Below are 27862 nucleotides of genomic sequence, written 5' to 3'. Positions count from 1 at the left end.
TTCCAGAAATTTAATAGCAGCAAGGAAACCGTGAATAAAGGACTAACAGCATAGGAAGGCATAGCCATGGTCGGGATCAACCCTATTGTAGTAGGGTCTGTGGTGGGATGTGACGCCTTACTCTTGTGGTTGTCCTTCCCAAAGAGATCAACGTGATCATATCTAAGAACTGAACGTGGAAGAGTGATGTATGTATTTAGTGTAGGATACTTCTTTCCCCTTACCTAATACGATGACACTGAGAATGCAAGAAAACATTTTATCTCAGCTCAGTCCAGTGAGAAAAAATTACAAAGACACTGTGGAATTAAGGGTCCAGTATAAATTAATTAGATCATTAATGGAATAAGATGGGATGATGAGTGTGGACTTGACAATAGTAGGCATCTGTTGACTTAGCACCTGGCTCAAGTTTCAGCACTGGGCAATGACTTCTGTCCAGGGTAGTTTGATGTCATTTGAGGGTTGTGAGAGGTTGATGGGGAAAGTACTAGCACTCCTCTTTTACAAAATGCTTGCAAGAACTTGATGGTAACATGAAGCTTTGATGCCTCTGAAATGTACGTTATGCGGAAGACCTGTATAACTCAATATAAGCAAGGTGTTAAAGTGATGAAAATACTTTACAGACTGGAATACAATTGTATGAAACATGGAGGAAAATAGAAATGTATACAAAAATGAGAGGTTTAATAAAGCATAAGTATAATAAAAATAAGTATAAAATTATTAGTTTCTATAAGTTATTGATATTAATGCTGAATTAATAAGTGTATTTAAATTTGAATTTAACTATAAGATTTGTACATTTCTGGTGCTGGGGCTGTGACACAGAAGGTTAAGCCTCTGCCTGTAGGACAGGCATCCCATAATGGTACTGGTTTGAGTCTTGGCTGCTCCACTTCTGATCCAGCTCCCTGCTAATGCTCCTGAGAAGGCATTGGAGGCTAGCCAATGTGCTTGGACCTTTGCCTCTCATGTGGGAGACCTGGATGAAGCTCTTGGCTCCTGGGTTCAGCAAGACCCAGCTCCAGCTGTTGTTGCCATAGGGGGAGTGAGCAAGGGGAGGGAAGACCTCTCTTTCTCTTTCTCTCTTTCCTCCTGTCTCTTTATCTCCTTGCCTTTCAAATGAATGAATAGAATATTAAAAAAAGATTTGTACATTTCTAAGAACAGTCAAATATTTCTAAGTGTCAGCATTAGCTTAAGGACCAGTCTAAGACTTTTTGAAATCACACTAATTTTATTATTACATATATATTCATTGTGTCCCTCTCTTCAAATACTTTAAAATAAACATGTATGTGTGTGTGTGTGTGTGTGTGTGTGTGTATATATATATATATATATAAAACTGTGTATATGAGGGAGTTGAAAAAGTATGTGAACATTGCAGTGAGCTTGTATCTGCATCCCACTTTGGAATACCTGAGTGTACTCCAGCTCCAACTCCAGCTTCATGCTAAAGTGGACTTCTGTAGGCAATGGTGATGGCTCAAGAAATTGGGTTCCTGCCATTCCCACATGGGATACTTGGATGGAGTCCATAGCTCCCAGCTTCTATCTTGACCCATCTCTGGCTGTTGAGGTCATTTGAGGAGTGAAAAAGGACATAGGAGCTCTCTCTTTTCTCTGTCTCTTTCTCTCTCTCTAGCGCTTGCTCTTGGTGTATGTGTGTGTGTGTGTCTCAAATAAATAATTTGGTTTAGCTATTTTTTTAAAAAGAGATGTTAATTTGGTGCAAAATTTTTTTGAAGTCTATGCATAGTTTTTTTCAAAGTCCATATTTTCCAAGAACTTTTCAAAGACCCCTCATTTATATCCACTCAAAATCATATATACAGAATAATTTCCAGATTTTCTTTTTCTGTTTGGTCAGTACATCACTTGGCATATTCTTTGCATGTGTACATTCCAGATATTCATGCAAATTGATGCTCAATGGCTCAGCTACCAACTACATTCATCCACTGAGCTGTTGAAAGTTTCCAAGACATGTGGCTGTGCTTTCACCAGACAAACACCTATGCAGCCTCTGTAGAGAGGCTGCAGACCTGATTTTCCCCTATCATACTCTACTTGTTGCAGAAAAACACCCCAAACTAGTTGGATGTGTGGCTAGGGAGCCCCCAAATCTGGTCCATCTGCCCAGCACACAGAAAGCCAGTCATTGACACCAGGACAGTGGAAGGAAGTAGATACCTACTGCAAAGCACTGAGCAAGGAGCCAGGTAGCTACTGCTTAATTCCTAGGCTCCCTGAGGAGTCGGCTGTGAAGGTTCTTAGAGACTGGAATTGGGGCTGAGAGGCACATGCTCAGCTCATGTCCACATTCCTTGTTGTTTAGTGGTGCTTGGAACCTTCCTCTGATTGGTTGCTGATGTTATGCTCTGTAGGGAATTTTTACAATGGCCAGGGGTGGCAGGAGTTATATGGAAGCAGTAGTTACCTTCTTCCTGAAACCTGCAGTTTCCCTGCCTAAATTTGGAGTTCCCCCTAAACAAATCCCTCAGACAACACTGGCCAAAAGGTTTTTATCTGGTGGAGAAGCCGATGACTTCTTGAGCTCATGGATTGGTACCTTGTTGGGCTGGCTGTACACCTCCCTCAACTCAGTGAATTCCATTTGATAAGGGACAGGCGAGCACACCTTGGGCTTAAGGAGCAGACAGGTGGGTGGGCCCTATCTTTATATTCTACAGGCATGAACTCCCCCTCCCTTGATAGGCTTGTCTCAGGTGTGCACATTGGGAGGAAAGCACAACAACCCAGCCTCCAGCATTGCCATAGAACACAAGTGCCCACAACTGTAGGAGAAGCTCTCTCTTCTTTCCCTTTAATTGTGTTAGCACTCTGCTTTGTCAGGAATCAGATTCTTAAAATGTTAACTTACAACTTTTCTAACATGACTTGGTAAAACATTATCAGAAGTTTCAGCTGCATTGGTACAGACACTGGTTTTCATGAACTTTAGAAAATTTTTTGGGGGGAGAGGGTGGGTGGTGAATAGGGAAGTCATAGAATTAAATTTGTGTAAGTGTTCATAATCCTTTACAGATATGTCATTACCCAAAGGAGCAAGGTCAAGTTTGTAGCATTATGTGTATTAAGTAGTACATGAACTAGGACTCCACACAATTCATTTGGATGTAATTTTTTAGAACCCTTCTCATTCATAAGTTCAGAATATTTTCAATTAATAAACTCATGGGTTGGAAATTTTACTGTTGACTCAATTTACTTAAACAAATGTGAAGAAACTCATTTAATTGCATTATTGTTCCAGCAAAACATTCTAAAACAGTTGGATGCTATTCTGAAATATATTCACACTCACACTCATCTAATCCAGTGGACGTTTTATTTGTGTGTAGGTGTTTATGTTTATAAATACAAATGAGTATATATAGACAGCATAGTCTTTAAGCAAAGCTGTAAAGTAGGCCCATTGGTCTTCAGTGTTAATATTTAATCTTCCCTGTGTCTTTAGTAGCTGAGTTCATCTTTGACTCCTCCTCTGCTGAATTAGCCTCAGAAAGATGTCTAATAAATTCATCCACATTAATGTATAAATGACTGATTGCAGATGAAAGTAGAGGTATTTGCATTTAAAAGATACAAAGGCCTTCAGCTGAAACATTATTTTTCAGACTGTTCTGTTGAGTTATAACAGAAATTCTTCAACAATCCTGTAAAAACTTGGTTCAAATTCATTGCCATGTTTCAGAGCAATTTTTAAAAGTCTGTAATAAAAATATATGTAACTGTTCTACACATACATTTTATCATATTAACAGTTCTGAAATCATTAACCTGTGTCACCAAAAACAGCTTCCCCTTTGCCTCTCTTCCTCTTCCTCTTTTGTCTTCCTCAGTAGATGGACGGATAGAGAGATATTCATGCCTACACATCCACATTTATAAACGTATGTACATGTAATTGAACAAATAATGATGACATTGATTGGAAAGTCTGTAGCTCTACAAGGGTCATTTTTAAAAATAAATCTTTGAGGGTTCCTGTCCTGCCTACTCCACTTCATATCCAGTTCCCTGCTAATGAGCATGGGAAATCAGTGGAAGATGGCCCAAGTTCTTGGGCCCTGCACCTAAGTGGGACACCTGGAAGTAACTCTGGGCTCCTGGCTTCAGCCTTTCCCAGATCTGACTGTTGCAGCCATTTCGGGAGTGAACAAGTAGGTGGAGTACCTTTCTCTCTGTGTACGTCCCATCCTCTTTTCTGTAACTCCGCCTTTCAATGAAATATATATATATATATTTGTAGTCTCGTATATATTACTATATGTATTAGAATATTTAAATGAGGAGAAATGGAAAAATAGGGACATTACCACCACAGTGCATGGGGACCAGATGCAAAGACAAACAAACTAAGGTAATTTTCTTTGACATGAACACCACGCAGCACTTAGCAATCAGGGGAAGTAAAAACAAGATCTGCGTTTGACACAGCAGACATCATCTGTGTCCCATTTAAAAGTGCCTGAGTTCAAGTCCTAGATCTAATTCCATTTCCACCTTTCTGCCAATGCATACTCTAGGAATAAGCAAGTGATGGCTCAAGTACTTGAATCCCTGCCACATGGCAGACCTACACTGAGATCAGGGCTCCTGGCCCTGATCTGACGCAGCCTTAGCTGTTGGGAGTATTTTGAGAGTGAACCTGCAGATGCAAGATCTCTCTCTCTCCCTCTCTCTTTGTCCCCTTCAAGTTAAATAAATAAGTAAATAAATAAATAAATAGAGCAAGATGACAATATGAATATTTTGATTGAAAATGACTAAAATGCCCATAAATTTTTAAAAGTATTTTTGCTCCAAAATAAATTGCAATAATTAACTGCTTTCCACAAATAATAGGCTGATGTTAGCTTATGAATCAGGCACACTTTTGTCAGAGAAGATTTCATTGCTAGCTGCAAATGAGCCAGCCATGAAATTGAAACATTCCAGAAGTGTTTTACAGAATAAATAAATTCGACTAGTTGAAATTTTGGGTGAATATCTAAACCACAGATAGCAAGTAACATCAGTAACAACATGTCATAAATTTGTATTGACCAAGGTAGAAAATTACATTAAACTTATCTTTGAATACGAACTTTTTAATCAAAAAGTGAGAATCTGTCAAGAAATGTGAGCCATGTTAGTTATTCTAATTGGTTGAGGATAAAAGTCTATATTAGACTTCCCAGTAATGCAGTCAGAATGGTTGATGATGGCCAAGTGAGGTGTATAAGGTTCATACCATTTAAATGCATATCTGTCCATAACAGGATAGTGTCTGTGTCGTACAACTAAAACACGATGCAGACATCAGCAAAAAAAAAAAAAAAAAAAAAAAAAAAAAAACATGGCTGTGACACTGTAATTGTCTTCATCAAAATAGCTCTATTAATTTCATACCAGAAGTTTTAGCAATTTGAACTTCTAATATGTATTGGTACAAATTAAATTGTTAAACCCTTTTATTTACTGATCTTTGAAATACTGCTTCGTTTGCAAAAAAAAAAAAAAGTTGTTGACTACTTTAAAAAGTTTGAAAACCACTGAGCAAAAGCAATTACATGCAAACCATAGAGTCTCAAGCCTTTGCCAGAAGCTGAGAGAGGTACTGCCAGCAGCAGCTGGACTTCCTGCTTGAAATCTCATTAAGTGAGTAACTGCCTACCCTGCGTGTGGCTACAGCTAGCCAGGTACCCGTCACACAAAAGTTTGCTTAAAAAATGAATTCACAGGTTTTGCCATCCAAGACATTTTCAATGATTTCATTCACTTTTACCAACACTTGCTTTTTTTTTTTTTTTTTTTAAATTTGGGCAGAATTTCCTAAAACCCAATGAGCACACACTGATGAAAAATGAGATGGATCAGCAGGTGCACAGGGGAATGTGAAGTTTGATAGCTTTAGAGTTACTACTACACTTGTCTTCTCTTTGTAGTAAGAAATGCTAGTATTATTTACTTATTTATTTATAGTGGTACTATAAATTTTCTTTTTTGAAATAAATCCATTTGAATAAGAATAGAGTACAATAACTAAACTAAGTACTTATACCAGAGGTTCTCAGATACGGTAAAGAATGACTGAAGTTTAGAAAAGCCACATTCAGCCACTGCTGCCGTTTATACCCTTTCATATCTTTCATAAAGTCCCATTTGTGAAGACAATGTAAGCATTATTTTTATTTATCAGTATGTTCTTGCATAAAATTCACTATCATTTCCCGCAGAATAAACTTTTCTCCGTATTGGAAGAGACCACCTGATTATCTGACAAGTAAATGACTTCATTATTATTAGCTCTTTTTTTTTAATTTCCAGAAATTAAGAAAGAAACCCAAAACAAGCCAATTCAAACCAAACTGCTCAGAGATAATAAATGAGAATAAGAACACACAGCAACACAAATTTCTTTTGTCTCTAGAGATAAATAAGGTTGTTAACTCCAATGCCTTCATCTTTAACATCAGAGATCTAGTGGAGTCCCTGGCTCCTGGCTTCAGCCTGCTTCTGCACTGGCTGCCAGAGGCATTTGTGGAGTGACCTGCCAATGGAAGATCTCTCTGCCTGTCTCTTCCTCTCTTTCATCTATAAATCTTCCACCCTTCCCTGTCTCTGTCTCTGTCACTCTGTGTTTCAAAGAAATACATAATCAAATAAATAAAATAACTATTAAAAAAAAAACAGGAGTGTTGAGCTTTGGAAGAAATGAGAATATTCTTTGCTTTCTATATATTGTAATACTCAAGTGCACAAAGAGTGTTTGATGAATAAGACTGAAATTTCTGCTCCTTGTAAAAGCCATTCTTTTCTGGAAGTAGATGACAGTGGACATTTGGCATCCATTAGTACCAATTTCTTTTAGATATCTCTGTGGGTTATTTAGGGTAATTTAGAAGGCAGTGTTTTAAGTTATCTAAATATAAATGTGACATTCATTTTAGAACTGTAGATGATGTATTTGGCATTCAAACACCGGCAAGCAGAACAATTTCCAAGCATTTAAATTCAGTGATTAAATCATTTAAATTTAGAAACAAGAAAAAGATTTCAGGCAGCATTATTATACCTGGATGTTACAATTATTGAGGAAAAAATGACAGCATTTGAGATGTTGCATTTCACAAACATATGTACTACATAAACCGCTGGCATGGTGATTTCATTGATTAAATATTGATAGATCCAAACATTTGCTACCTAATAACCTATAGGGAGGTATCTCAAAATGATTCTTAATTATATGTTTGTAAATAAATCTTCTGATAATTTTCAACAATGACTAGGCTAATAATAACATAATAAAGATATCTAAATATCAAAATGACTGTTTGAAATTTAAGATTACAAGACAGACCTGGGTATCTTACTGTGATGACTCTGCTATTTTTATTTATGTTTTTAAGGTAGGTTTGTTTATTTATTTATTTGAAAGAGTGATGGAGAAAGAGAGTCACAGAAAGAGATCTTTGATTTGCTGGGTCACTCTGCAGCTGGCCAGAAATGCCAGGCCTGACCATGCCTGAGGGAGGAGTCAGGAACTCCTTCCCATCTCCCACATGGGCAGCAGGGGCTCAAGTACCTGGGCCATGTTCCTTAGCCTTCCTAGGCGCATAAGGAAGGTGCTGGATCAGAAGCATGGGAGCCGGGACTTGAACCTGCACACCTATGGGGGATGCCAGTGTCATAGGCAATGACTTAACCTGCTGTGCCACAATCCCGGTCCCTCTCTCTGCTATTTTTCATAAATGTCATGCTTGGAAAGCCTGCCAAGTGACAATAAAAAGAGATTAGAGGATATAATGTACATTTCTTATATGTGCAAATAATAATGTTTTCCAAAATAGGATCAGACCAGGTACTCCTGTGTTTGGTCTGCCTGATCTATAAAAGCATGTGTATTATCAAAAATCCTTTATGAAACTCTTACTTGCCATGGGATAAAAAGCCTCATTGAAATTGCTAGCCTGCTAGAAATTTGGAGAGCAGAAACCAGAAAAAATAATAAATAATTAATACTTCAGGAGTCACAGAAACACCAGATGACGGTCGTTAGAACACTCTCCTGTCCTTTCTAGGGCTTCATGAACTCCATCAATGCCTTCTTTTCTGGTTATGGTTATTGCCCAATTTCCCTTGTAAATACTCAACATTTCAACATCTCACAGGCGTTATAATTCTAGAACTAAAATCCAACATGCAGTCTAATTCTAGGAGTTCTTATGGAAGGATTAGTAAGGCCTCAAAGTTGTTCATATAAATATGAGTCATAATTTAAATGGAAAAGTGCCATTTTCTAAGATGAAAATGAAATCGTTGCCATTGTGGTTTCCTTCTTGAAAAACAGTAGAAATTAGAGAAACAGATAAAAACTAAAACTGTAGACGGGAATGACTGAACAAGGAGCAACTTGCTTTCACCTAATGAATCTAAGAACACTGGAGGAAAGTGAATTTTTAGTGGTGGCTGCATTTTGAAAATTTGGTGCAGGGGAAGAAAGAAGGGGATTTCATTACTCGGGTTTCTGGTTTTTTGTTTGTTTGTTTTGTTTTGTTTTTGACAGATAGAGTTAGAAAGAGAGAGAGAGAAAGAGAGAAAGGTCTTCCTTCCATTGGTTCACTCCCCAAATGGCCGCTACAGCTGGCACACGGATCCGAAGCCAGGAGCAAGGTGCTTCCTCCTGGTCTCCCATTCGATTACTCGGGTTTCTAATTAAGGCTAAGGTTTGTGAATCCTATGTGACTTCTGAGACAGAATGCCTTCTTCGTTTCTAAAATCCTAAGTGCTATCCTGAGACCCTTCTACATTCCAAACTGTGGATTTTAACTCCAGAGAAGGACGGACAGTGCAAGTGCGGGCCCAGGTCACTTCCATAACTGCAGAAGACAGTGATCTGTCAGTGTCTTGTTTGCCTCTGAGACGTGTGGGTTCTATCCTGTGTCTACTGAAAACTCATGGTAGCTCATCTGCCAGTGTAAGGCTTCATCATGTCTCTTTAAGTAAAATTACTCAGGTAGTAATAGAAATATAAAGCAGATTTCTAAGTTAAATAAGGGAATGTCAAAGAGTTGGCAGAAAATAAAATTTAAAGAACAGTTCACTTTACTCTAAGAACTTTGGAAATAGGTACATATGCATATGAGTAGTATAAACCTCAACAAATTCAATAACACTAATAATGTGCTCTCAAATAGTAGTCAAATAAGGATTCCAAATATGAGACCATCCTCACACATTTCCTAAATATAAAGCCCTAATAGCAATCTAACCCTTTGAGGGAGGTGATTCAAAGCTAAGACAATAAATATCTCCCAGAGAATGTGAGGTATTTTTTTAATCTGTTATCAGACATATGATGATAAATTGGGGAGAATTTTTAAAAATTGTAAACACAGAGTGGTCAAAAACACATGAAGTCAGCTACATAAAGTGTTTTGTTTTTTTTTGTTTGTTTGTTTGTTTGTTTGTTTGTTTTTGACAGGCAGAGTGGATAGTGAGAGATAGAGAGCCAGAGAGAAAGGTCTTCCTTTGTCGTTGGTTCACCCTCCAATGGCTGCCGCAGCCAGTGCACTGCAGCCGGGGCACCGCGCTGATCCGAAGCCAGGAGCCAGGTGCTTCTCCTGGTCTCCCATGGGGTGTAGGGCCCAAGCACTTGGGCCATCCTCCACTGCACTCCCGGGCCATAACAGAGAGCTGGCCTGGAAGAGGGGCAACCGGGACAGAATCCAGCACCCCAAATGGGACTAGAACCCAGGGTACCGGCGCCGCAGGCAGAGGATTAGCCTATTGAGCCGCGGTGCTGGCTACATAAAGTGTTAAATTTAAACCATGACTGTATTTTCTTCCATTGGTATCAACCACATTTTCTCTTTTATCATGACAGAAAATAGTGACCAAGAAAGCTATAACATGACACTAGGAACTCAATTTTAATTGCACTGTTTTGCGGGAGGACATCTCATTTAAAGATTTTAGATCACAACAGGAGACACATCTTTGCTTTATCTGGCTCTATTTATAACTTTATTTTTCCTGATAAACCTAGTGGATGTGAGGAAATAACCACACTCCAGCACCTAACTCATGCACACATTGGCCATGGAAAGGGTATAGTGGAGTCTGGAAGAAAGCGAAGAAACCTGTTGTTGAACAACCAAATCCCACCGTCTACTTGGTTAACTCTGAGCTATGTGAATTTAAAATAACTGAAATAACTAGCCACTGGAGTTACATTGCCATGGGTTTACTTTACATGAATACAGTCCTTTATTATGTAGAGTTAATTAACATATGATGGATATTGTCAAATTTATTCAGTTACGTGCCTGTGGAAACTGGGATCCATATAGATCCCAGCTCTGCATGCTGAGTCATCATTCTTCCAGCTTAATGAAAATGGTTCCGTTGTTCTTCCTTTGGTAAACTATGGATACATAAGGTGTTTTTTTTCTTTTCTTTTAATCTCTATCTCAGCTATAGTCTTTTGGTTGCTGTACACTCCCAGTTATTATTCAGATTAAACTAAATATTGAGTCCTTACTATTATAAGGTGACAGTCATTTGAAAAAAGACTAAAAATCTCCATGGATAAACATGACTAATTTAAATAATCCCTGAGGAGCTTTTTTGAGAAAGTTAAATGCCTGGTAAATGCCTCACTGTTATTCTAATTATCTCATAATATAGCACAAACTAACAATCTCATTTCATCTTTTTATTTACAAAACTGCTCCCATTATCATTATATTTTACCTGCTCAAGCTTTGAAAGATTGCTCCTGGTTGAGAGATTCATTAGGAGAATAATTATATTATATTTCACAGATTGGCAGAAAGAAAATGTATCTTTGAACAATTCCATTTCCCTGAACAGTTGTTCATTTCAGGGTTGAAGACAGGTCTATTAAATACTTTCTACCCTTTTTAAACATGTCAAAGCTAACCATTAATACTGAAATTAGTAATTTGGATCCGATGTAATGAGAGAATCAGCTGCTATTTGTAAAACTCAGTTTCTTTGAATGAAACACAGCATAACAATATTTAAAACATACTGAACAAAAAAAGCATTAAGAAATGTACTTATGCAGAGGGGAAACATAACAACTGGGAAACTTCCTGGTCTCATGGGGATCCTTGACTTCAAAATTGAAAACAAGAGACTTTTATTAAAGAATGTGGTGAACAGCAGGCCACCCCACAGGCAGAGCAGCACTGTGTGCGGTTGGGGCTCCAAATGTACGGGGCCCAGGAAATGTATGCTAATATCCAAGTGGAATATTCATCTTATTTCTGGAACAGGGGCTGCCATTTCCAGGAATTAGGGGTCCACCTCTTTTCTTTCCTTATATGGTCATGCCCATAGGTTGCAGGGAAAGTGTTATGCGAATGAATTACAATGAGGGTACAAGAAAGCTAGAGGTTGGGTTACCATTACTCTGGATGTCACGTTGGACCCAATGGACTTGAATCAGTTTTGTTTTGTTTTTTTGCCTGAATCTTTATTATTTTAGCCTGCTTCCTAGTAGGTGGAGGTGGGTCTTGGCCACTTACTACCTTAATGATTTAAATTCATGTCTCTTCTGATAGTTAAAGCCCTTAGCATATTTGCTTTTTCCCTATAAATCCTTCTGGATCCAAAAATATATTTAAATCATATTTTCTTAGTAAGTCTATGGCAAATTTTCAGAATCTCTTTGATAGAAAAATAAAGTGATAGAAAACCAACTGATATCAACAAATTCCTCTTTTAAATTTAAGAAAAAGTTTCATAGCTGGCATTGTGGCATAACAGGTGAAGCCATCGCCTGCAATGCTGTTATGTCATGTGGGCACTGGTTTGGGTACCAACTACTCCACTTCCCACTGGCTCCCTGCTAATGTGCTTAGGAGGCAGCAGATAATGGCCCAGTTGCCTGGATCCCTGCCACCCACAAGGGACTCCTGGATGAAGGTCCAGTCTCCTGACTTCAGCCTGGCCCATTGTGGCCATTTGGGGTGTTAACCAGCGAATGGAAGCTCTCTCATGCTCTCTCTCCCTCTCTCACTTCTCTGTAAATGTGCCTTTCACATAAATAAATTGTTAAAAAATATTAGGAAAGGTTCTTAGGATTTGTGATTAAAGGTCTTTTCAAAATTAAAAGGAGTCACATGCATGAAACTGTGACTTCAGTTAAAAAATAGGTCTGAGACACAGCATTGCTTCTCCGAATATAGATGCTGTGAAAGAAGCTCTCTTTGGCCACACACAAGAGAATACTTAAATGTCTCTGGTGCTGCAGCAGTAATGCTGTGCTAATGAGTGATGGTTTTATGACACTTTCTGTACTTCCCAAAGAGTTCTCAAGGTGCGGTCTTTTCCGTACAGCATGGCACTGACCAGTTCACCATGGCTGAAGTACCAGGGTTCCAGAGAGCATGGGGAAAGCAGGCATCCAGGGCAGGTTTCCCCAGTTGGAAGCTACTACAGATGCTCTCTGGACAGGAAAAAGACAACAGTTGTGTCAAGTTTAGATGGCAGTGTAGAAATGTGTGCAGGAGCTCTCACAAATGCGCAATAAATTAATCTGTGTGTCTCATTCTTGAAAGTATGGAACTAAAATGTGCTGGCATATTAACAGTGCTATTTTGAATTGGAGGCTGAATCTTGGGGTTTGTGTCTTTTTGTCGTTAGATATTATTCTAAAAATTCATTAATTTGCTTTTTGTTGATGAAACTATTTGTTCAAAAAGTGTTTCAATAAGTTCTTTGTCTCCCATTGTTTCTTGAAGATAGACTATTTTAGATTTCTGTTGCTGTTTTGGTTTGGGGGCTTTTTTTTGGTTTCTCGTTTCTGCTGTTTGAATATTTTATATATAAGTTATCTTGTAAACATTACTTTTCATCCAAATGTTCATATGAAAGTCAGCAATCAACAAAGAACTATAACAGGTGTTCTCATTCTTGAGCAACAGAATGAATGTACTGTTTATGGTACAGACTGAGCTTTAACTTCCTTTGCAAGTCAAGAAACCGTTCTGTTATCCAAAACATTGCAAACAAACAAAGATGAAATAAATGAATTAGTCTACGCATAACAGTTGAATTAACCTAAAAAGGAAAAAAAAAAAAGAACCTGACATTTTAAATCCCAGTGGTAGACTTCAGTAAATCAGAGCTATTACTGATGAGCAAAGTCCTGCATTTCCTGTTTTAAGTGTGTGTGAGTATGTGTGTGTGTGTGTGATTGCTTGTGACCTTGGATGTTGAAGAAAGGCTAATGGACAAGCATGTATCGAAATTAGCAAAATAAAAACACCGCTTGGATACCAAGTGTTTTGGAAGAGTCTCAATCTGTAACCAAAGCATAGCTTTAAGGGGAAGGTGGCCTGGGCAAGGGTGCAATTTTTGTTTTCATTGAAGGAGCTTTTTTTGAGTAGGGTAGGACAAACAGATTCGTATCAAGAATACAAATCACGATGCTGTTATCCGAAGGGAGCAGGAGAGAAATAGGGAAAGGAGTGAGGAGGAGGGGACTTCTTTTCGTCTATTCCACATCACCCTTTGGGAGTAACTTGTTCCACAGATGTCATCACTTCCCCTCCTCCAGACGGGCAGGCCTATCCCACCATGGTGCTTTTGTTTCTTTGACTATCTTTTGAAAGGACAGAAAGTGGAGAGACAGAGAGGGGTCTCCCACTCTCACAAATGCCCGCCAACAGGTGCAGCTAAGCCAGGCCAAGGCCATGGGCTGGGAACTCTATCTGAGTCTCACACCTGGGTGTCGGGGACTTAAGGACGCAAACTATCACCTGCTGCCCGCTGGGGTACTTTGTCACACGTGACTGAACAGTGCAGCACAGTCACTCCTGCTTAGGGGCCAGAGGACAGTGGCTTCTATGATGTGGAGAAAATCTTTGTCTCACTATGTCTTGATTTTTCTTTCCATTTTTGGTTGAGTCTTCCTGTGATATTTAAAGAAGAAATAGCCGGCGCCACGGCTCACTAGGCTAATCCTCCGCCTAGCGGCGCAGGCACACCGGGTTCTAGTCCCGGTCGGGGCACCAGATTCTGTCCCGGTTGCCCCTCTTCCAGGCCAGCTCTCTGCTGTGGCCCAGGAGTGCAGTGGAGGATGGCCCAAGTGCTTGGGCCCTGCACCCCACGGGAGACCAGGAGAAGCACCTGGCTCCTGCCATCAGATCAGCGCCGTGCGCCGGCCGCAGTGCGCAGGCCGCGGCAGCCATTGGAGGGTGAACCAACAGCAAAGGAAGACCTTTCTCTCTGTTTCTCTCTCTCACTGTCCACTCTGCCTGTCCAAAAAAAAAAAAAAAAAAAAAAAAGAAGAAGAAGAAGAAGAAGAAGAAGAAGAAGAAATATCATATTCCATTGGTCAGGGGAAAAAAATCGTCATACTGATTGGTTTATCTTGCAAAGAATTCTCATCTCACTTCTGGCTATTTCTCCTACTTTGGTTTCAAGTCTTTAGGCGTGGACTTTGAAAGGTACTGCATTTCTTACAGACAGGCTTTGAGTTTTAGCTTTCTGGCTCGTATGCACGTGGCTAGAATAGGTTCAGAGGTAAAGACAGAAGAACACCTGTGAACTCAGACCTACTGATAACTTGGCTAAGTCTGGTTCATAACCTACGTAAGTGGACGTAGTCATTTCTGACTTTTCTACCTCATAGTGTAACCTGGGCATCTCAGTGCACTTAAAAACAATCATTTACTAATAGGAAGGTGAGGTAGTGTGTTGGTCTACCTTCTGTTACTCGTAACACAGCACCACAGACTGGGTAAGTTGTAAAGAAGAAGTGATTTATTGTGGCTCGTGGTTCTGGAGGTACAAAGCTGGGGATGGCCTTCTTGCTGACCCAGCTCCAAGGCGGCAATGGGTGTCACTTGGCGAGAGACAGGGAGTGTGTGTGTGTGTGTGTGTGTGTATATATGTGCCTTCTGATGGGTCTTGCTCTCATCAAACCACCAGGAGGCAATCCTGGGGGCTCCATCCTAATGACTTTACCTAATCCTCATTATGTCCCCCAAAGCCGCATGTCCAAACAGCACAGATGGGTGAAGTTCAGCCCACTTAACTCCACAATGGCAAGTAAGGGCAAGTAAACTCCTGTGTGAGTGTTGACCGAAAAACCACACTGGAGCCATAACAGTGGGTCCTATTGTTATTCTCCCATGAAATTCAGAATGTGCAGGGGGTGTCGAGGATCACCACTCTGGAATGTCTGAAGTGCTTCCAACACTTGGCCCGAATTTGTGAAAGAGAAAGGGGAGGTTAAGGGAATGAATGATGGCACTACAGAAATTAGGAAAATAAATAGGACCACATTTCAGTTCATGAGAAATTTTTCCTTTTCTAAAACACCTCCAGGGCAGTGACAATGGTGACGATCTCAAGACTTGACATTTTGAAGGGAGATCCATGGGAAAATCATGCCCTCACTGCTCTCTGACCCACCTTAAATGCTGTTTCTATAACACTTTCTGAAGAAGGGGAGTGACTCCTTTTAGAATATTTGTCCCAGTAAAAGCCAATTAGAACACAGCTGAACCTTTTCAGGAACTAGGATGATGGAAACATGTAGTCAATGTAGGCGATGTCTTGGTGTCTCTTCTGTTTATTTGCCGCCCTCTTCCTCGCGCTGAACCGTGGAATATGACATCTGCTGGAGGTCCTTTGGCTGCACACCTGCCATCTCCCACTTTCTTAAGGTTGTGGTGGCCACAACATGACCCATAAGCAAATCACCATCACGACTCCCTCCGCTAAGAAGCAAGTGAGACCCAGTCACCACAGCCAATGGGGAAAGTGGCACCTGCGCTGCTCTTAGGTTTCAGATTCCCTCCTGGAGATGCACAGGGCTGTTTAAAGGAGCCCCTTAAAAGGGGTCTATACAAGGGGCTTGTGTTGTGGTGCAGTGGATAAAGCTGCTGCCAGCAATTCTGGCATTCTATACAGATGCCAGTGCAAGTCCTGGCTGCTCCACTTCTGATCCAGTTCTCTGCTAATGGTCTGAGAAAGCAGCACAAGATGGTCCAAGTTCGTGGAACTCTGCCACCCATGTGGGCGACACAGAAGAAGCTCCTGGCTCCCAGCTTTGGCCAGGTCCAGCCTTGACTGTTGCTGTCATTTGGGGGAATGAACCAGCAGATGGAAGGAATCTCTCTTCTCTCTCCTTCTTTCTCTTTAACTCTGCCTTTCAAATAAATAAATAAATAAAATATTTTAAAAAGGATTATACAAAAGAGTGCAAGCTGCCTAACCAATTAGTGACATTGTAAGGTGCTGCCTGCTCTGGTGGTGATAAATTGTAAGCAAAAGTAAGGAACAAGTAATGAACCCTGGCTATCCTGCAGAAAAAAACCCTTTTCACATTTGTACTGACTGTATGCCAGTAGTTATAGCAATAAACCTAACCATAGATTTAGTAAGAGCAGGAGGGTGGAAGGAGTTCTGAGGTTTTTGTGCCAAGTTTGGTGTCCCCTGCTTCTAAAGCACCTCTTTTTAGGAACAGGGTCCCTGTCTCATGGAAGCCCATTTACAACACTCAGATTTTAAGAATTTGAGTAGAGATTCTATTGATCTCACATGCATTGTTGTTGGTTTACTGTTGGTGGTGACGCTGATACCATTTTTTTTTTTTCATGTAAATAGGGGAGAAAGTCACAGGGCTTGAGCACCCCGTGTCTCGGTTCTCATGAAATGTACAAAGTGTGATCACTGCTACTGCTCACATTCATAATCGGCTCCATCTGTCTCAGATGCCACGACCTGTTCTTTGTGGACAACCCTGGGGTAATTACGTCTTGAAGAGTAATATGTTCCTTTGAAGGATGATTTTCTAATGCACTGCGCTCAATAAAGGTGCACAAGGATCACATTCTAATCAGAAATTTTAAAAACTAAAAGAAAGACGAGTAACAGAATAGTGTTCTTTTGAATAGTTCCCACTGTTGCAGGTATCAATATCTTAAATCTAATATTCTACACAAAACCTTCACATTTATATAAAAATGTGCATGCACAATTTGTCCATTAATGATCAGTGAATAAACAAATTAGGCATTCATGAACACTTTTTTTTTTCAACTTAACAACTTTCTTGATTAACTGATGCTATCTGTCTTCATTAAGAATTGTGTGGGTTGGACGAAATTTAAAGATTGAATTGAAGATTGAATGCACTCAGCATCTAAGTTGAGCCAGTTGATTACCTTTGTGTTAAATCTATTTTTCCTAAGATTTATAGACCACTTTTGAAAATCTTTTTTTATGATTTTTATTTATTTATTTACTTGAGAGTCAGAGTTACACAGAGAGAGGAGAGGCAGAGAGAGAGAGAGAGAGGTCTTCCATCCAACGGTTCACTCCCCAGTTGGCCACAACGGCCAGAGCTGCACCGATCCGGAGCCAGGAGCCAGGAACTTCTTCTAGGTCTCCCATGCGAGTGCAGGAACCCAAGGACATGGGCCATCTTCTTCTGCTTTCCCAGGCCATAGCAGAGAGCTGGATCTGAAGTGGAGCAGTCGGGTCTTGAACTGGCACCCATATGGGATGCTGGCACTTCAGGCCAGGGCATTAACCCGCTATGCCACAGTGCCGGCCCCTCTGATATTTTATTAGGGGTGCTAGAGTTCAGGGCTGCTGAAGGGAAGTAGCAGTGTGTTCTGTCTGAATATGAGGAGCAGAGGAGGAATGGAGCTAGAGAGAAAACCTGTGACACTCTCTCTTTATTAAGGTCTGTGGGTGTTACCCTTTTAGGCTTTCCTCTGAAAATCATTTTACAAAATGGCTTGGACAGATGACAAAGGGCAGTCTGGCTAGGATCAAAAATGTCAAGATATTCGTAAACCTACTCATTCCATAGCATTAAAGTTGTCCCCTTTCTCGCCACACTGGTCCAAGCGGCCTTCTGATTCTCAGATACCATGATATCGTGGTATCATCTCAGAGCCTTCACATTCATACTCCCACTGCCTGGAATATTCCCTTCATGTATTTTTACTTATTTATTTTCTTTTATTTGTAAGGCAGAGAGATGGAGACACACAGAGGTATTCCATTTTCTGATTCACTCCCCAAACCCACAACAGCCAGGGCTGGGCCAGACCAGTGCCACAAACCAGGAATTCAGTCCAGGTCTTCTGTGTAGAAGTAAGAAATCTGAGTACTTGAGCCATCACTGCTTTCCAAAGTGCACGTGGGCAGGAAGCTAGAAATTGAGCTGGGACTCCAAGCCTGGCACTCTGATATGAGGTGAAGTGACACAAGTGGCATTTTGGCTGCTACACCAAATGACCAGCCCCTGCCTAGAATATTCCTATGTCACATCTTCCTCCTCACCTCTTTCAGTGCACTAAAAGTAGGTCACTACTAAGTAGACTGTTTTAGGAAAAGTTTTCCTTAAACCCTGTCTAAAATATCATGCCGTTCTCTCCCATGTGTATTCCCTCTCCCACTGTGTATCCTTTTTTAAAAACTTGTGCACTGTAATGAGCTATAACATAGGTGCAAAAAAGTGCACCCCTCATGGATGGACAGCTGATTAGCTTAGCAAAGTGAACACAGCTATGCAGCCACCCCCTGGGAGAAGCCATCCCACATCACCCAGGAGGCAGATGCCTCAGTCTCATGCCCTAGCCAATGTCCTCACTTCCATCACTGTGGATAAATTTTGCCCTTATTCTTTTAAAAAAATTATCTACATAGAATCATGTAGCATGCATTCCTCCTGGCTGACTGCCTTCATTCTGTATTTTCATTACTGCTCGCATCTGTTGTGTGGTGGGACATTATTCTGGCCTCACAGTACAAGTTGGGTTGTGTTCTGTCTTACTATGGTCTCCAAGGGCATGTGTTCTTACGTTTTCTCCTGGGCAGGTATACAACTTTAATTATCCTAAAAACAGGTATAATACTATATACATTTTCCATATTTCCTTCTGTGCATGGGTTCTGGAAACTTTGTTTTTGTAGGAATTTGTCCATAATACCATCTGTGTTTTGAAATTTACTGTTGTAAAGGTGTTCCAGATATTCTTTCATTTTCTGTGTAATAATGAAATATTAGTCATCTAGCTTTCCCTTACTTATATTTGTAATTTTTTTGCCTCCTTTCTTTGGTTTTTGTTCTACTTTTCCTACCTTTTTGAGCCAAATACTTAGCTCATTGATTTTATTTTTTCTTCCTTTCAAACATACAAACATACTTTGAAAAGTTCATAGAAAATGCTGTACATAGAAAAAACTATGCATAGATCTCAAAATTTTTGCATGGAAATGTCGCTCCCCGTCTTCGTGGGGGAACGACACAGGACCCTGCGCTGTTCTTTCATCTGCTCGGCCCTCCCTGGGTTTGCTGCTGGTTCTTCCCGGGTTGGCTACTATCCCTTCCACCTCCGTGGAAGGGCAGTTCCCCCTGGCCACATTCCCCACTTCCGCAGGGGAGCGGCACACCGCCGGCCGGCTCTCTCGGGGGCTGCACAGGTGTTCCCCTTAGATGTTCCTGGTGCATGCCGTCTCTCTCCTCCTTTATAGTCCTCCTCCGCCAATCCCAACTCGGCTGCCCACACGCCGAGTACGCTGCTCTCCTCCAATCAGGAGCAAGTCCTACAGTTTATTGGTTGAACTGGAGGCAGCTGTGCGGAAGCTGTTTACTTCTCTCCCAGCGCCATATTGTGGGAGAGCAGATGCATAGAATAAGTCTTAATTCCAGTAACTCAGTCCAGTCCGGGCTGCTCCCCACAGATCCCCCTTTCTTTTTATTTTTTTGGCGTTGATACGCGCCTGTCTTCGGTGTCCCGCGGCACACACTCTGCTCTACTTGCTAGAGTTGCCACAGGTTCTTACAAGTCCTATCAATCAGGCAAACCGAATCCGGGTCCTCTCTTCGCCATGTTGTGAGGAGGTTTTTAGGCGTTGATGCGTGCCTATGTTCGGTGACCTGCGGCTCATACTTTGGTCGAGCCGCCTGCTGGCGCTTACCGCCTTAATCAGGCAGACCGAATCCAAGCCTCCTAATTGTTGTATTGTGGGGAGGCCTTTCTGATGTTAATTCGTGCCTGTCTTCGGTGACCTGCGGCGCATAAGCTGCTAGCCCCCGCAGGTGCTCATCACCTCACTTAATCAGGCAGACCGAATCCAAGCTCTCTCATTGCCATGTTGAGGGGAGGCCTTTCTATTTCTCTATCTCCGGGCATTCCTATTTCTCCCATTTTACTTCTATCTTCCAGCATTCCTATTTCTCTCACTTTACTTCTAAAATTCTATTTCTCTTATCCCTGCAGCTTCCCGGCGCCTTGCCCTGCCGGCAGCTTCACGGCTCCGCGCAGCTTCCCGGCGCCTCGCCCCGCCGGCGGGCTCCGCCCCGAGGCTGCTTCTCGGCGCCTCGCCGGCTCTGAGCCGCTTCAGCCCGCACCTCTCTCATCTGCGCGGCTCGGCTTCGCGCGCACACTCCGCGGTCTCTCACTAGCCCTTTCGCGTCTGAACCACGGCCTCGCGCCAGCCCCGCGTTCCCTATCTATTCACGCCCCGTGCTCTCTCTGCACGCGGCGGCTTCCGCGAGAGTCACACAGCGTCTCTTGCGTCTCCGCCACTAGCATTCAATCCAAGTTCCCCGGGCTAGCCTGGCGAATTCAACCCAGCTTACGTCTCCGCCCCACAGTTTGGCTTCCCGTCCTTTGCTCCCCGGGCTAATCAGACGGATCCCAACCAGGCTTACGTTTCCGCTTCTGGTTTTAACTTTTCGCCCCCTATTCCCGGGCTAACTTGAGAATCCCAAAGTGGCTTTCATTTCCGCCTCGGCCTGCCCCCCGCGGCTTCAATTTCCCTAACATTTTTCTCTACCCGGTATGTTTCCCCAAGCTTTCCTCCAACAATACTCCTCCCTCATTTCTCCTGGCCTCTCCCCACAGTCCGCATCCGAGTCTGTTTGTTCTAGCTTCCACTTTCACTTTCGACCTTAGAGATTTCTCCCAGCTTCCCCCCGTAGTCCGTATCTGAGTCTATGCCTAGGCTTTCAATAGCTTCTTCCGGCACCTTTTTCGTCCGGCTTTTCCCTAGGCTGTTTGCTAGTCTCTCTCTCCGATATTTTCCCAGTTCTTCCCGTTTCTTCCCTCCTAAGTTTCATATCCGTCCTAGGTTTCCTATCCGAGTCACGGCACCATTATGTCGCTCCCCGTCTTCGTGGGGGAACGACACAGGACCCTGCGCTGTTCTTTCATCTGCTCGGCCCTCCCTGGGTTTGCTGCTGGTTCTTCCCGGGTTGGCTACTATCCCTTCCACCTCCGTGGAAGGGCAGTTCCCCCTGGCCACATTCCCCACTTCCGCAGGGGAGCGGCACACCGCCGGCTGGCTCTTCTCGGGGGCTGCACAGGTGTTCCCCTTAGATGTTCCCCTTAGATGTTCCTCGTGCATGCCGTCTCTCTCCTCCTTTATAGTCCTCCTCTGCCAATCCCAACTCGGCTGCCCACACGCCGAGTACGCTGCTCTCCTCCAATCAGGAGCAAGTCCTACAGTTTATTGGTTGAACTGGAGGCAGCTGTGCGGAAGCTGTTTACTTCTCTCCCAGCGCCATATTGTGGGAGAGCAGATGCATAGAATAAGTCTTAATTCCAGTAACTCAGTCTAGTCCGGTTTGCTCCCCACATGGAAATAAATACATTCAATTCTAATTCAATTTCTTCTTTGGTTAGTGCCTTACTAAGTACAGATTGTTGCCTATAGTTTCAAGAATTTTTACTGGCATTGATTTCTAACTTAATACCACTGTGATCTGTATACAGTGAATGATTTCAGCATCTTATTTATGAGAAGTTTTGCTTAATGGCTTAGCATGTGTTTACTTTTGGCAAATAAGTGATGACTACCTGAAATAAATGTATATCCTACAGTAAACTCACATATGTTAGTCACATAAACTTTGTTACCATATCCATCAAATCTGACTGAATTTTTATCAGCTGTAATTATCAGTTATAGGCTGAGGTATTTTCTATTTGCTCACTGTGATCGTGACTTGATATATATTTTATTATAGTTCTGCCCATTTTTGGTTTACCATGGCAATCCTGTGTTTGGGGTTCACTTATGCTTTTGAGATATATATTTGACGGGGCCATTTTTTGTAGGCTTACTCCTTTTACGACTGTGATGTATCCATTTTTATCTCTAGTCATGTTTCTAACTTTAAGACTATTTTGTCTTATAATGACCAGCTTTCTTGGGTAATCCTCCCATAAAAACCCTTTTCTATCCTTCATGTTAAACCTATTTGTATGATTTTAAGGCACAGCTCTTCTAAGAGCAGATCATCAAGATTGACGTCTGACTGTCTAACTATGTGATTCATTCATATTTATTATGAATAGTTCTATATCTACCATCTATTTACTTTATGTTTTTCAGATACTGTTTTTGTGTCCCTTTGCTCTTACTCTGTCTTCATTTTGACCTGGAAAGTACTTTTGATCATTCCTTTTCCACTCATCTCATTAATTGTACATTCTTTTATAATGTGTATGCTTGACTTATAATAGTTTAACACATATAACATGTATTATTATTTTCACCATCACATCTTACATCATGTTTGTTATAGATTTTCATTGCATATATTTTCCATCCCACAAGACATAGTTATTGCATTACTATTATTTTTACTACAGTTGATAGCCACATACTTTTAGCTACATATCCCCTTTAGTCCAGTGTACCAATGTCTTGAATTGCATTTCCTGGAAATAGACTGTAAGGCAGAGTTTCATGTAGAAAGTTTGGAAGGATCCCGAGAAGCATCCCAGTAAGGAGGAGAGGAAGTCGTGTTTGAGCAGGCGTAGAAGCAGACCCATAGCTGCACTGTGGCCAAGGCCTCAGAGTCATCCTCTCCAGACCTGCGGTGGCCTTGGACAGTGTTCATGAACTGGCTCAATGTGGCTGGATTTTGGATATCCCCATTGATCTGTCATCTGAAGGGGGAGATAGATTTGGTTGAGGCAGTTCCCTGGGTCGTGTGGTAGATCACAGAGAGGGCACCACTGTGAAGTGACAGCAGGAGACAGCAGATAGGTGCTTTGGCCAGGACATGCAGATCCGGCAGGACAAACAACACTCCTGTCCTCCCATCGAGCCACTCATTCCACTTGTTCCCAACAGTTCGCTCTATCTTAGGACACTTTCTGAAGGATTCAGGCTGGATTTCGTTTCCTGGAGGAGTTCTAAGACATGTGTTAATGAGATGAAAGAAGACCCTGCGGCATCATACGATCTTAAGGCCACAATTAACGGCCCCCTTCACTAGCACCCATTTGTGCTCCACCTCCATAGCTAGCTTCTCTGCTGGACAAGGCAGCTTGCATGAGCGCTGCAACACTGTCCGTATCCGGCGCTGTGGCTCACTAGGCTAATCCTCCGCCTTGCGGCCCCAGCACACCGGGTTCTAGTCCCGGTCAGGCCGCCAGATTCTGTCCCGGTTGCCCCTCTTCCAGGCCAGCTCTCTGCTGTGGCCAGGGAGTGCAGTGGAGGATGGCCCAAGTGCTTGGGCCCTGCACCCCATGGGAGACCAGGAGAAGCACCTGGTTCCTGCCATCGGATCAGTGCAGTGCGCCGGCCGCAGCGCGCCAGCCGTGGCAGCCATTGGAGGGTGAACCAACGGCAAAGGAAGACCTTTCTCTCTGTCTCTCTCTCTCACTGTCCACTCTGCCTGCCAAAAAATAAATTTAAAAAATTGGTCATGGAAGCACCAAGATACAATCTTGCAGATCATGGAAACACTGAACACATAGAACACGTGCTTTCCTATTTCCCATGTGCAGCATCACCCATTGGTCTCCTAGAGGCCGTCACCAATTACTCTGCCAGCAGAGTTTGTATCCCTTTTACAGACACCTTTCTTTTACCTCTAGGCTCTAGGCACAAGGACCTTGAAGTGAACGGGTAGTAACCAGTGCTTAAATTTCCACCACCAGATTCCGAATCAGTTTCATGGTGGACATGTTTTCCTCTGGGGAACCAGGGTTTCTAGATCTGCACAGCATGGAGCTACAGGGATTGGGAAACGCAGGTTCTGCATGTGTATCACAAATAGGGACATTTGTCCTTCTTTGCTTTGGTCCCTGGATCCATGCAGTCTCTCACTGGGAAGGAACTACTATAAAGTTGCTGTTAAAATTTAGGACGTGTCGGCCGGCGCCGCAGCTCACTAGGCTAATCCTCCACCTAGCGGCGCCGGCACACCAGGTTCTAGTCCCGGTCGGGGCACCGGATTCTGTCCCGGTTGCCCCTCTTCCAGGCCAGCTCTCTGCTGTGGCCAGGGAGTGCAGTGGAGGATGGCCCAAGTGCTTGGGCCCTGCACCCCATGGGAGACCAGGAAAAGCACCTGGCTCCTGGCTCCTGCCATCGGATCAGTGCGGTGCGCCGGCCGCAGCTCGCCGGCCGCGGCGGCCATTGGAGGGTGAACCAACGGCAAAGGAAGACCTTTCTCTCTGTCTCTCTCTCTCTCACTGTCCACTCTGCCTGTCCAAAAAAAAAAAAAAAATTAGGACGTGTCATGTTTAGAAAGGTGGACTCTCACCTCTGCAGCTTATTAGCTCCTGATCAGTACTTCAACTAATCTTAAAAAGAATTCCTCTCTTCTGTATAGGACATTTTTGTGGCATTTTTGTGGCATGACTAGCAACCGGACTTGCACATTGCATGATAATATGCTACTACTAGTATGTAGTCTCACCTAGGCTATGCCTCTTTCCATACACGGGTGACTCTTCATGCTGCCCAGAGCTGTCTTTTACCCCTACCTGAGAAGCAGTGTACTGGCTCAGGAACCCACCTGTGATGCACGCTCATGTGAAAAAACAAATCATCCATGAGCCACGTGTAGACTGGCAACTGGTCCTAAAGGGGCATAAATGGGATCTGAGGGAGAAGTGCTAGTCCAGCAGAGCCAGGGCCCAGAGACGTCGTCTCCTGCAGTTCACCTTGTTCTCCAACCCTATTCATTTCTGACCCAGCTGCACCATGCCATCTTACAATGAATAACTGAAGAAGTGATGTGGCAGGTCTAATAAACCTCAGCTTATGGGTGGATCCCTGCACTGGCATTACAGTGGCTTGGAATCACATGGTCCGATGTTCGGTCTTCACAAAGTCCAAGTGGTATGTCTAGAGCTGCTTCTCAGTTGACTTATGGTTTCTCTGTGTTGCAGATATCAAAGCCGCCCTGCAGAAGCTAGGGTCTGGGGCTGTTGCAATGGCTCACTTGGTCAATCCTCCACCGGCGGTGCTGGCATTCCATATGGGCGCCGGGTTCTAGTCCCGGTTGCTCCTCTTCCAGTCCAGCTCTCTGCTGTGGCCCGGGAGTGCACTGGAGGATGGCCCAAGTGGTTGGGCCCTGCACCCGCATGGGAGACCAGGAGGAAGCACCTGGCTCCTGGGTTTGGATCGGCTCAGTGCCAGCCGTGGCAGACATTTGGGGAGTGAACCAATGGAAGGAAGACCTTTCTCTCTGCCTCTCTCTCTCTCTCTCACTCTCTATATCTCTACCTGTCCAAAAAAAAAAAAAAAAAAAAAAAAAAAAAAGAAGAAGAAGAAGAAGAAGAAGAAGAAGAAGCAGCAGCAGCTAGGGTCCACATTGTGATCTTTTCCTGAGACTTAGCACATGGTGGCTTTCCTGCCTCGGGTCCACCTTATGGCCCAGTCACTGAGATGCTTGCATTTCTACTGAACTGATGCAGACCTCTGTCATGTTCTGCATAAGACACAAAGCTGTAAACCTCATTTGCTACTGCACAAAGGAATCTGAGCAGTACTCACAAATGCAGAGCATGCTGCCTCCACAGTCCAAGAATCTGGCCATGTTGTACATCTTTCTCATTGCTGGGAACATGAAATACTTTGTCTACCATGCAATAGTGTATTTAAAGAACATAACCTGATGTACTGCAGACTTTTAAAAACCATAACATAAAGATGAGTCCCTGAAATATCATAGAATTCATCTCTCATAATCTGGAAAAATGATCATCTCGCCAGGTCTCCAACCTACACAGTGTTGATTCTCATCTAGCCCAATGAGCAAAATCAGTTCAGTGGTTCTCAAACATTTTGTCTCAGAATTCTTTTACACTGTTTTCTTACATGGGTCATGTCTGTTCTAGTTTAACCATTTGAGAAATTAATACTTTGAAAAATTTTAAGTTTGTATCCCTTTACCACTAATAATAGATCTGCTACATTTTAATATAAATAATACCAATTTTTTTTAAAAAAGCTATATTTTGAAAAACCAAAAATTAGTAAGTAGGGTGGTATTGGGTTGAATTTTTATGAATATTCTACTTCATGGGCTAATAGAAGACAGCTGGATTTGCATATCTGTTTCTACAATCTAAGGTAATATGTTGTTGTAGCCAAAGTATGTGAAGAAAACCAAGCCTAGCAGAGATATGTAGTTGGAAAAAGGTGACATTATGTCAATAGGCTTTTTAATATATTTGAATTTATTGCTGGCAAAAAATAAAAATTAGTAACATAATAATAATGTTTCTTATTAAAATAAAGTAATAATGAATTTCTTAAAATTTAGTAGATATGTGGAATATAGAAACATGCTAATGATTTGTTTTTTTGGTTGGTTACACCAAAAACTTTGGGTGAGGGTGGGCATCTGTCCCAGCAGTGAAAATGCAGGTCCCGTGTTCCATATCAGAGTGCCTGGGTTTCAGTTCCAGCTCTAGTCCCTAGTTTCAGTTTTCTGCTAAAGGAAACCCTGGGAGGCGATACTGAAGTTTCCAGTGGCTTGGGTTCCCACCACGCACATGGGGGACCTGGATCCCAGCTTCATCCCCTCCCTAACTCGAGCTCCAGCCCAACCCCAGCTGTTGCAGACTTCAGAGAAGTGAACCAGCAGATGGAAGCTCTCTGTCCATCTCTGTATTTGTCTGTATCTCTCTATTAAGCAGAAAATGAAGATTCTACAGGTGTGTCTTGAACTTTGAATAGATTGCTAACCTATATATGCTTTTATAGTACCATGATTTTAACCATCTGGAAAATATGCATTCTCTGTGTTACTCATATTTTCAAATACTAACACCGTTTATTATACAATATTAAAAATCACACTTGTTGATTTTAACCTCACAATGGAAATGTAAAATTTCTAAATATCCAATTTTTTTGAAACACTGGATACTGTCAGCTATTTTCCATCGAACTGACAGATTCATTGCCTTTTTCTTTTTTTTTTTTTTTTGACAGGCAGAGTGGACAGTGAGAGAGAGAGAGACAGAGAGAAAGGTCTTTTTCCGTTGGTTCACCCCACAATGGCCGCTGCGGCCGTCGCACCCCGCACCCCGCTGATCCGAAGCCAGGAGCCAGGTGCTTCTCCTGGTCTCCCATGCAGGTGCAGGGCCCAAGCACTTGGGCCATCTTCCACTGCCTTCCCAGGCCACAGCAGAGAGCTGGACTGGAAGAGGAGCGACCGGGACAGAATCCGGCGCCCTGACTGGGACTAGAACCTGGTGTGCCAGCACCGCAGGCAGAGGATTAGCCTATTGAGCCGCGGCACAGGCCCATTGCTTTCATTTTTAAGAAAACATCTGCCAGCTACTCAACTATGAATAACCACAATTCCACTTTCAGTAGCCCTTTGAGGTTAAAAAAAAAAAAAAAGTGTTCCCTGAAATAAAAATGGCTAGTTTAGCTCACAACTCTATCTAACAAAAGTTTTTCTTTAAATAGTATCACAGTTTGGTATCAACAGAAGTGCTATATGTGTATTTCCTATTTTATCACAAGGAATATTAAAAAGATGTACTTGAGGGTAAATTTTAATAATTTTTAATGGTTC

General features: G+C 42.3%; 1 protein-coding gene across 16 annotated transcripts in view; it reads left to right on the top strand.

The window, feature by feature from the left end:
* The window catches only part of DGKB (diacylglycerol kinase beta), a 773939-nt gene that overhangs the window by 582308 nt on the left and 163769 nt on the right, over nucleotides 1–27862 (top strand). Inside the window, exon 24 of one of the 16 annotated variants that reach the window (XM_070059390.1) lies at nucleotides 3876–9108. The exons of the other annotated variants lie outside the window; for them this stretch is intronic. Within the exon in view, the coding sequence (XP_069915491.1) occupies nucleotides 3876–3940 (65 nt within the window). The 3' untranslated portion in view covers nucleotides 3941–9108. Of the gene's footprint in view, nucleotides 1–3875; nucleotides 9109–27862 lie in introns of those variants that run through there. 16 annotated transcript variants of the gene reach the window in all.

This window comes from Oryctolagus cuniculus, chromosome 16 (assembly GCF_964237555.1).
Source record: "Oryctolagus cuniculus chromosome 16, mOryCun1.1, whole genome shotgun sequence".
Classification (NCBI taxonomy): domain Eukaryota; kingdom Metazoa; phylum Chordata; class Mammalia; order Lagomorpha; family Leporidae; genus Oryctolagus; species Oryctolagus cuniculus.
Note: the sequence above shows the minus strand (reverse complement) of the source record. Positions and strands in the feature narration are given on the sequence as shown.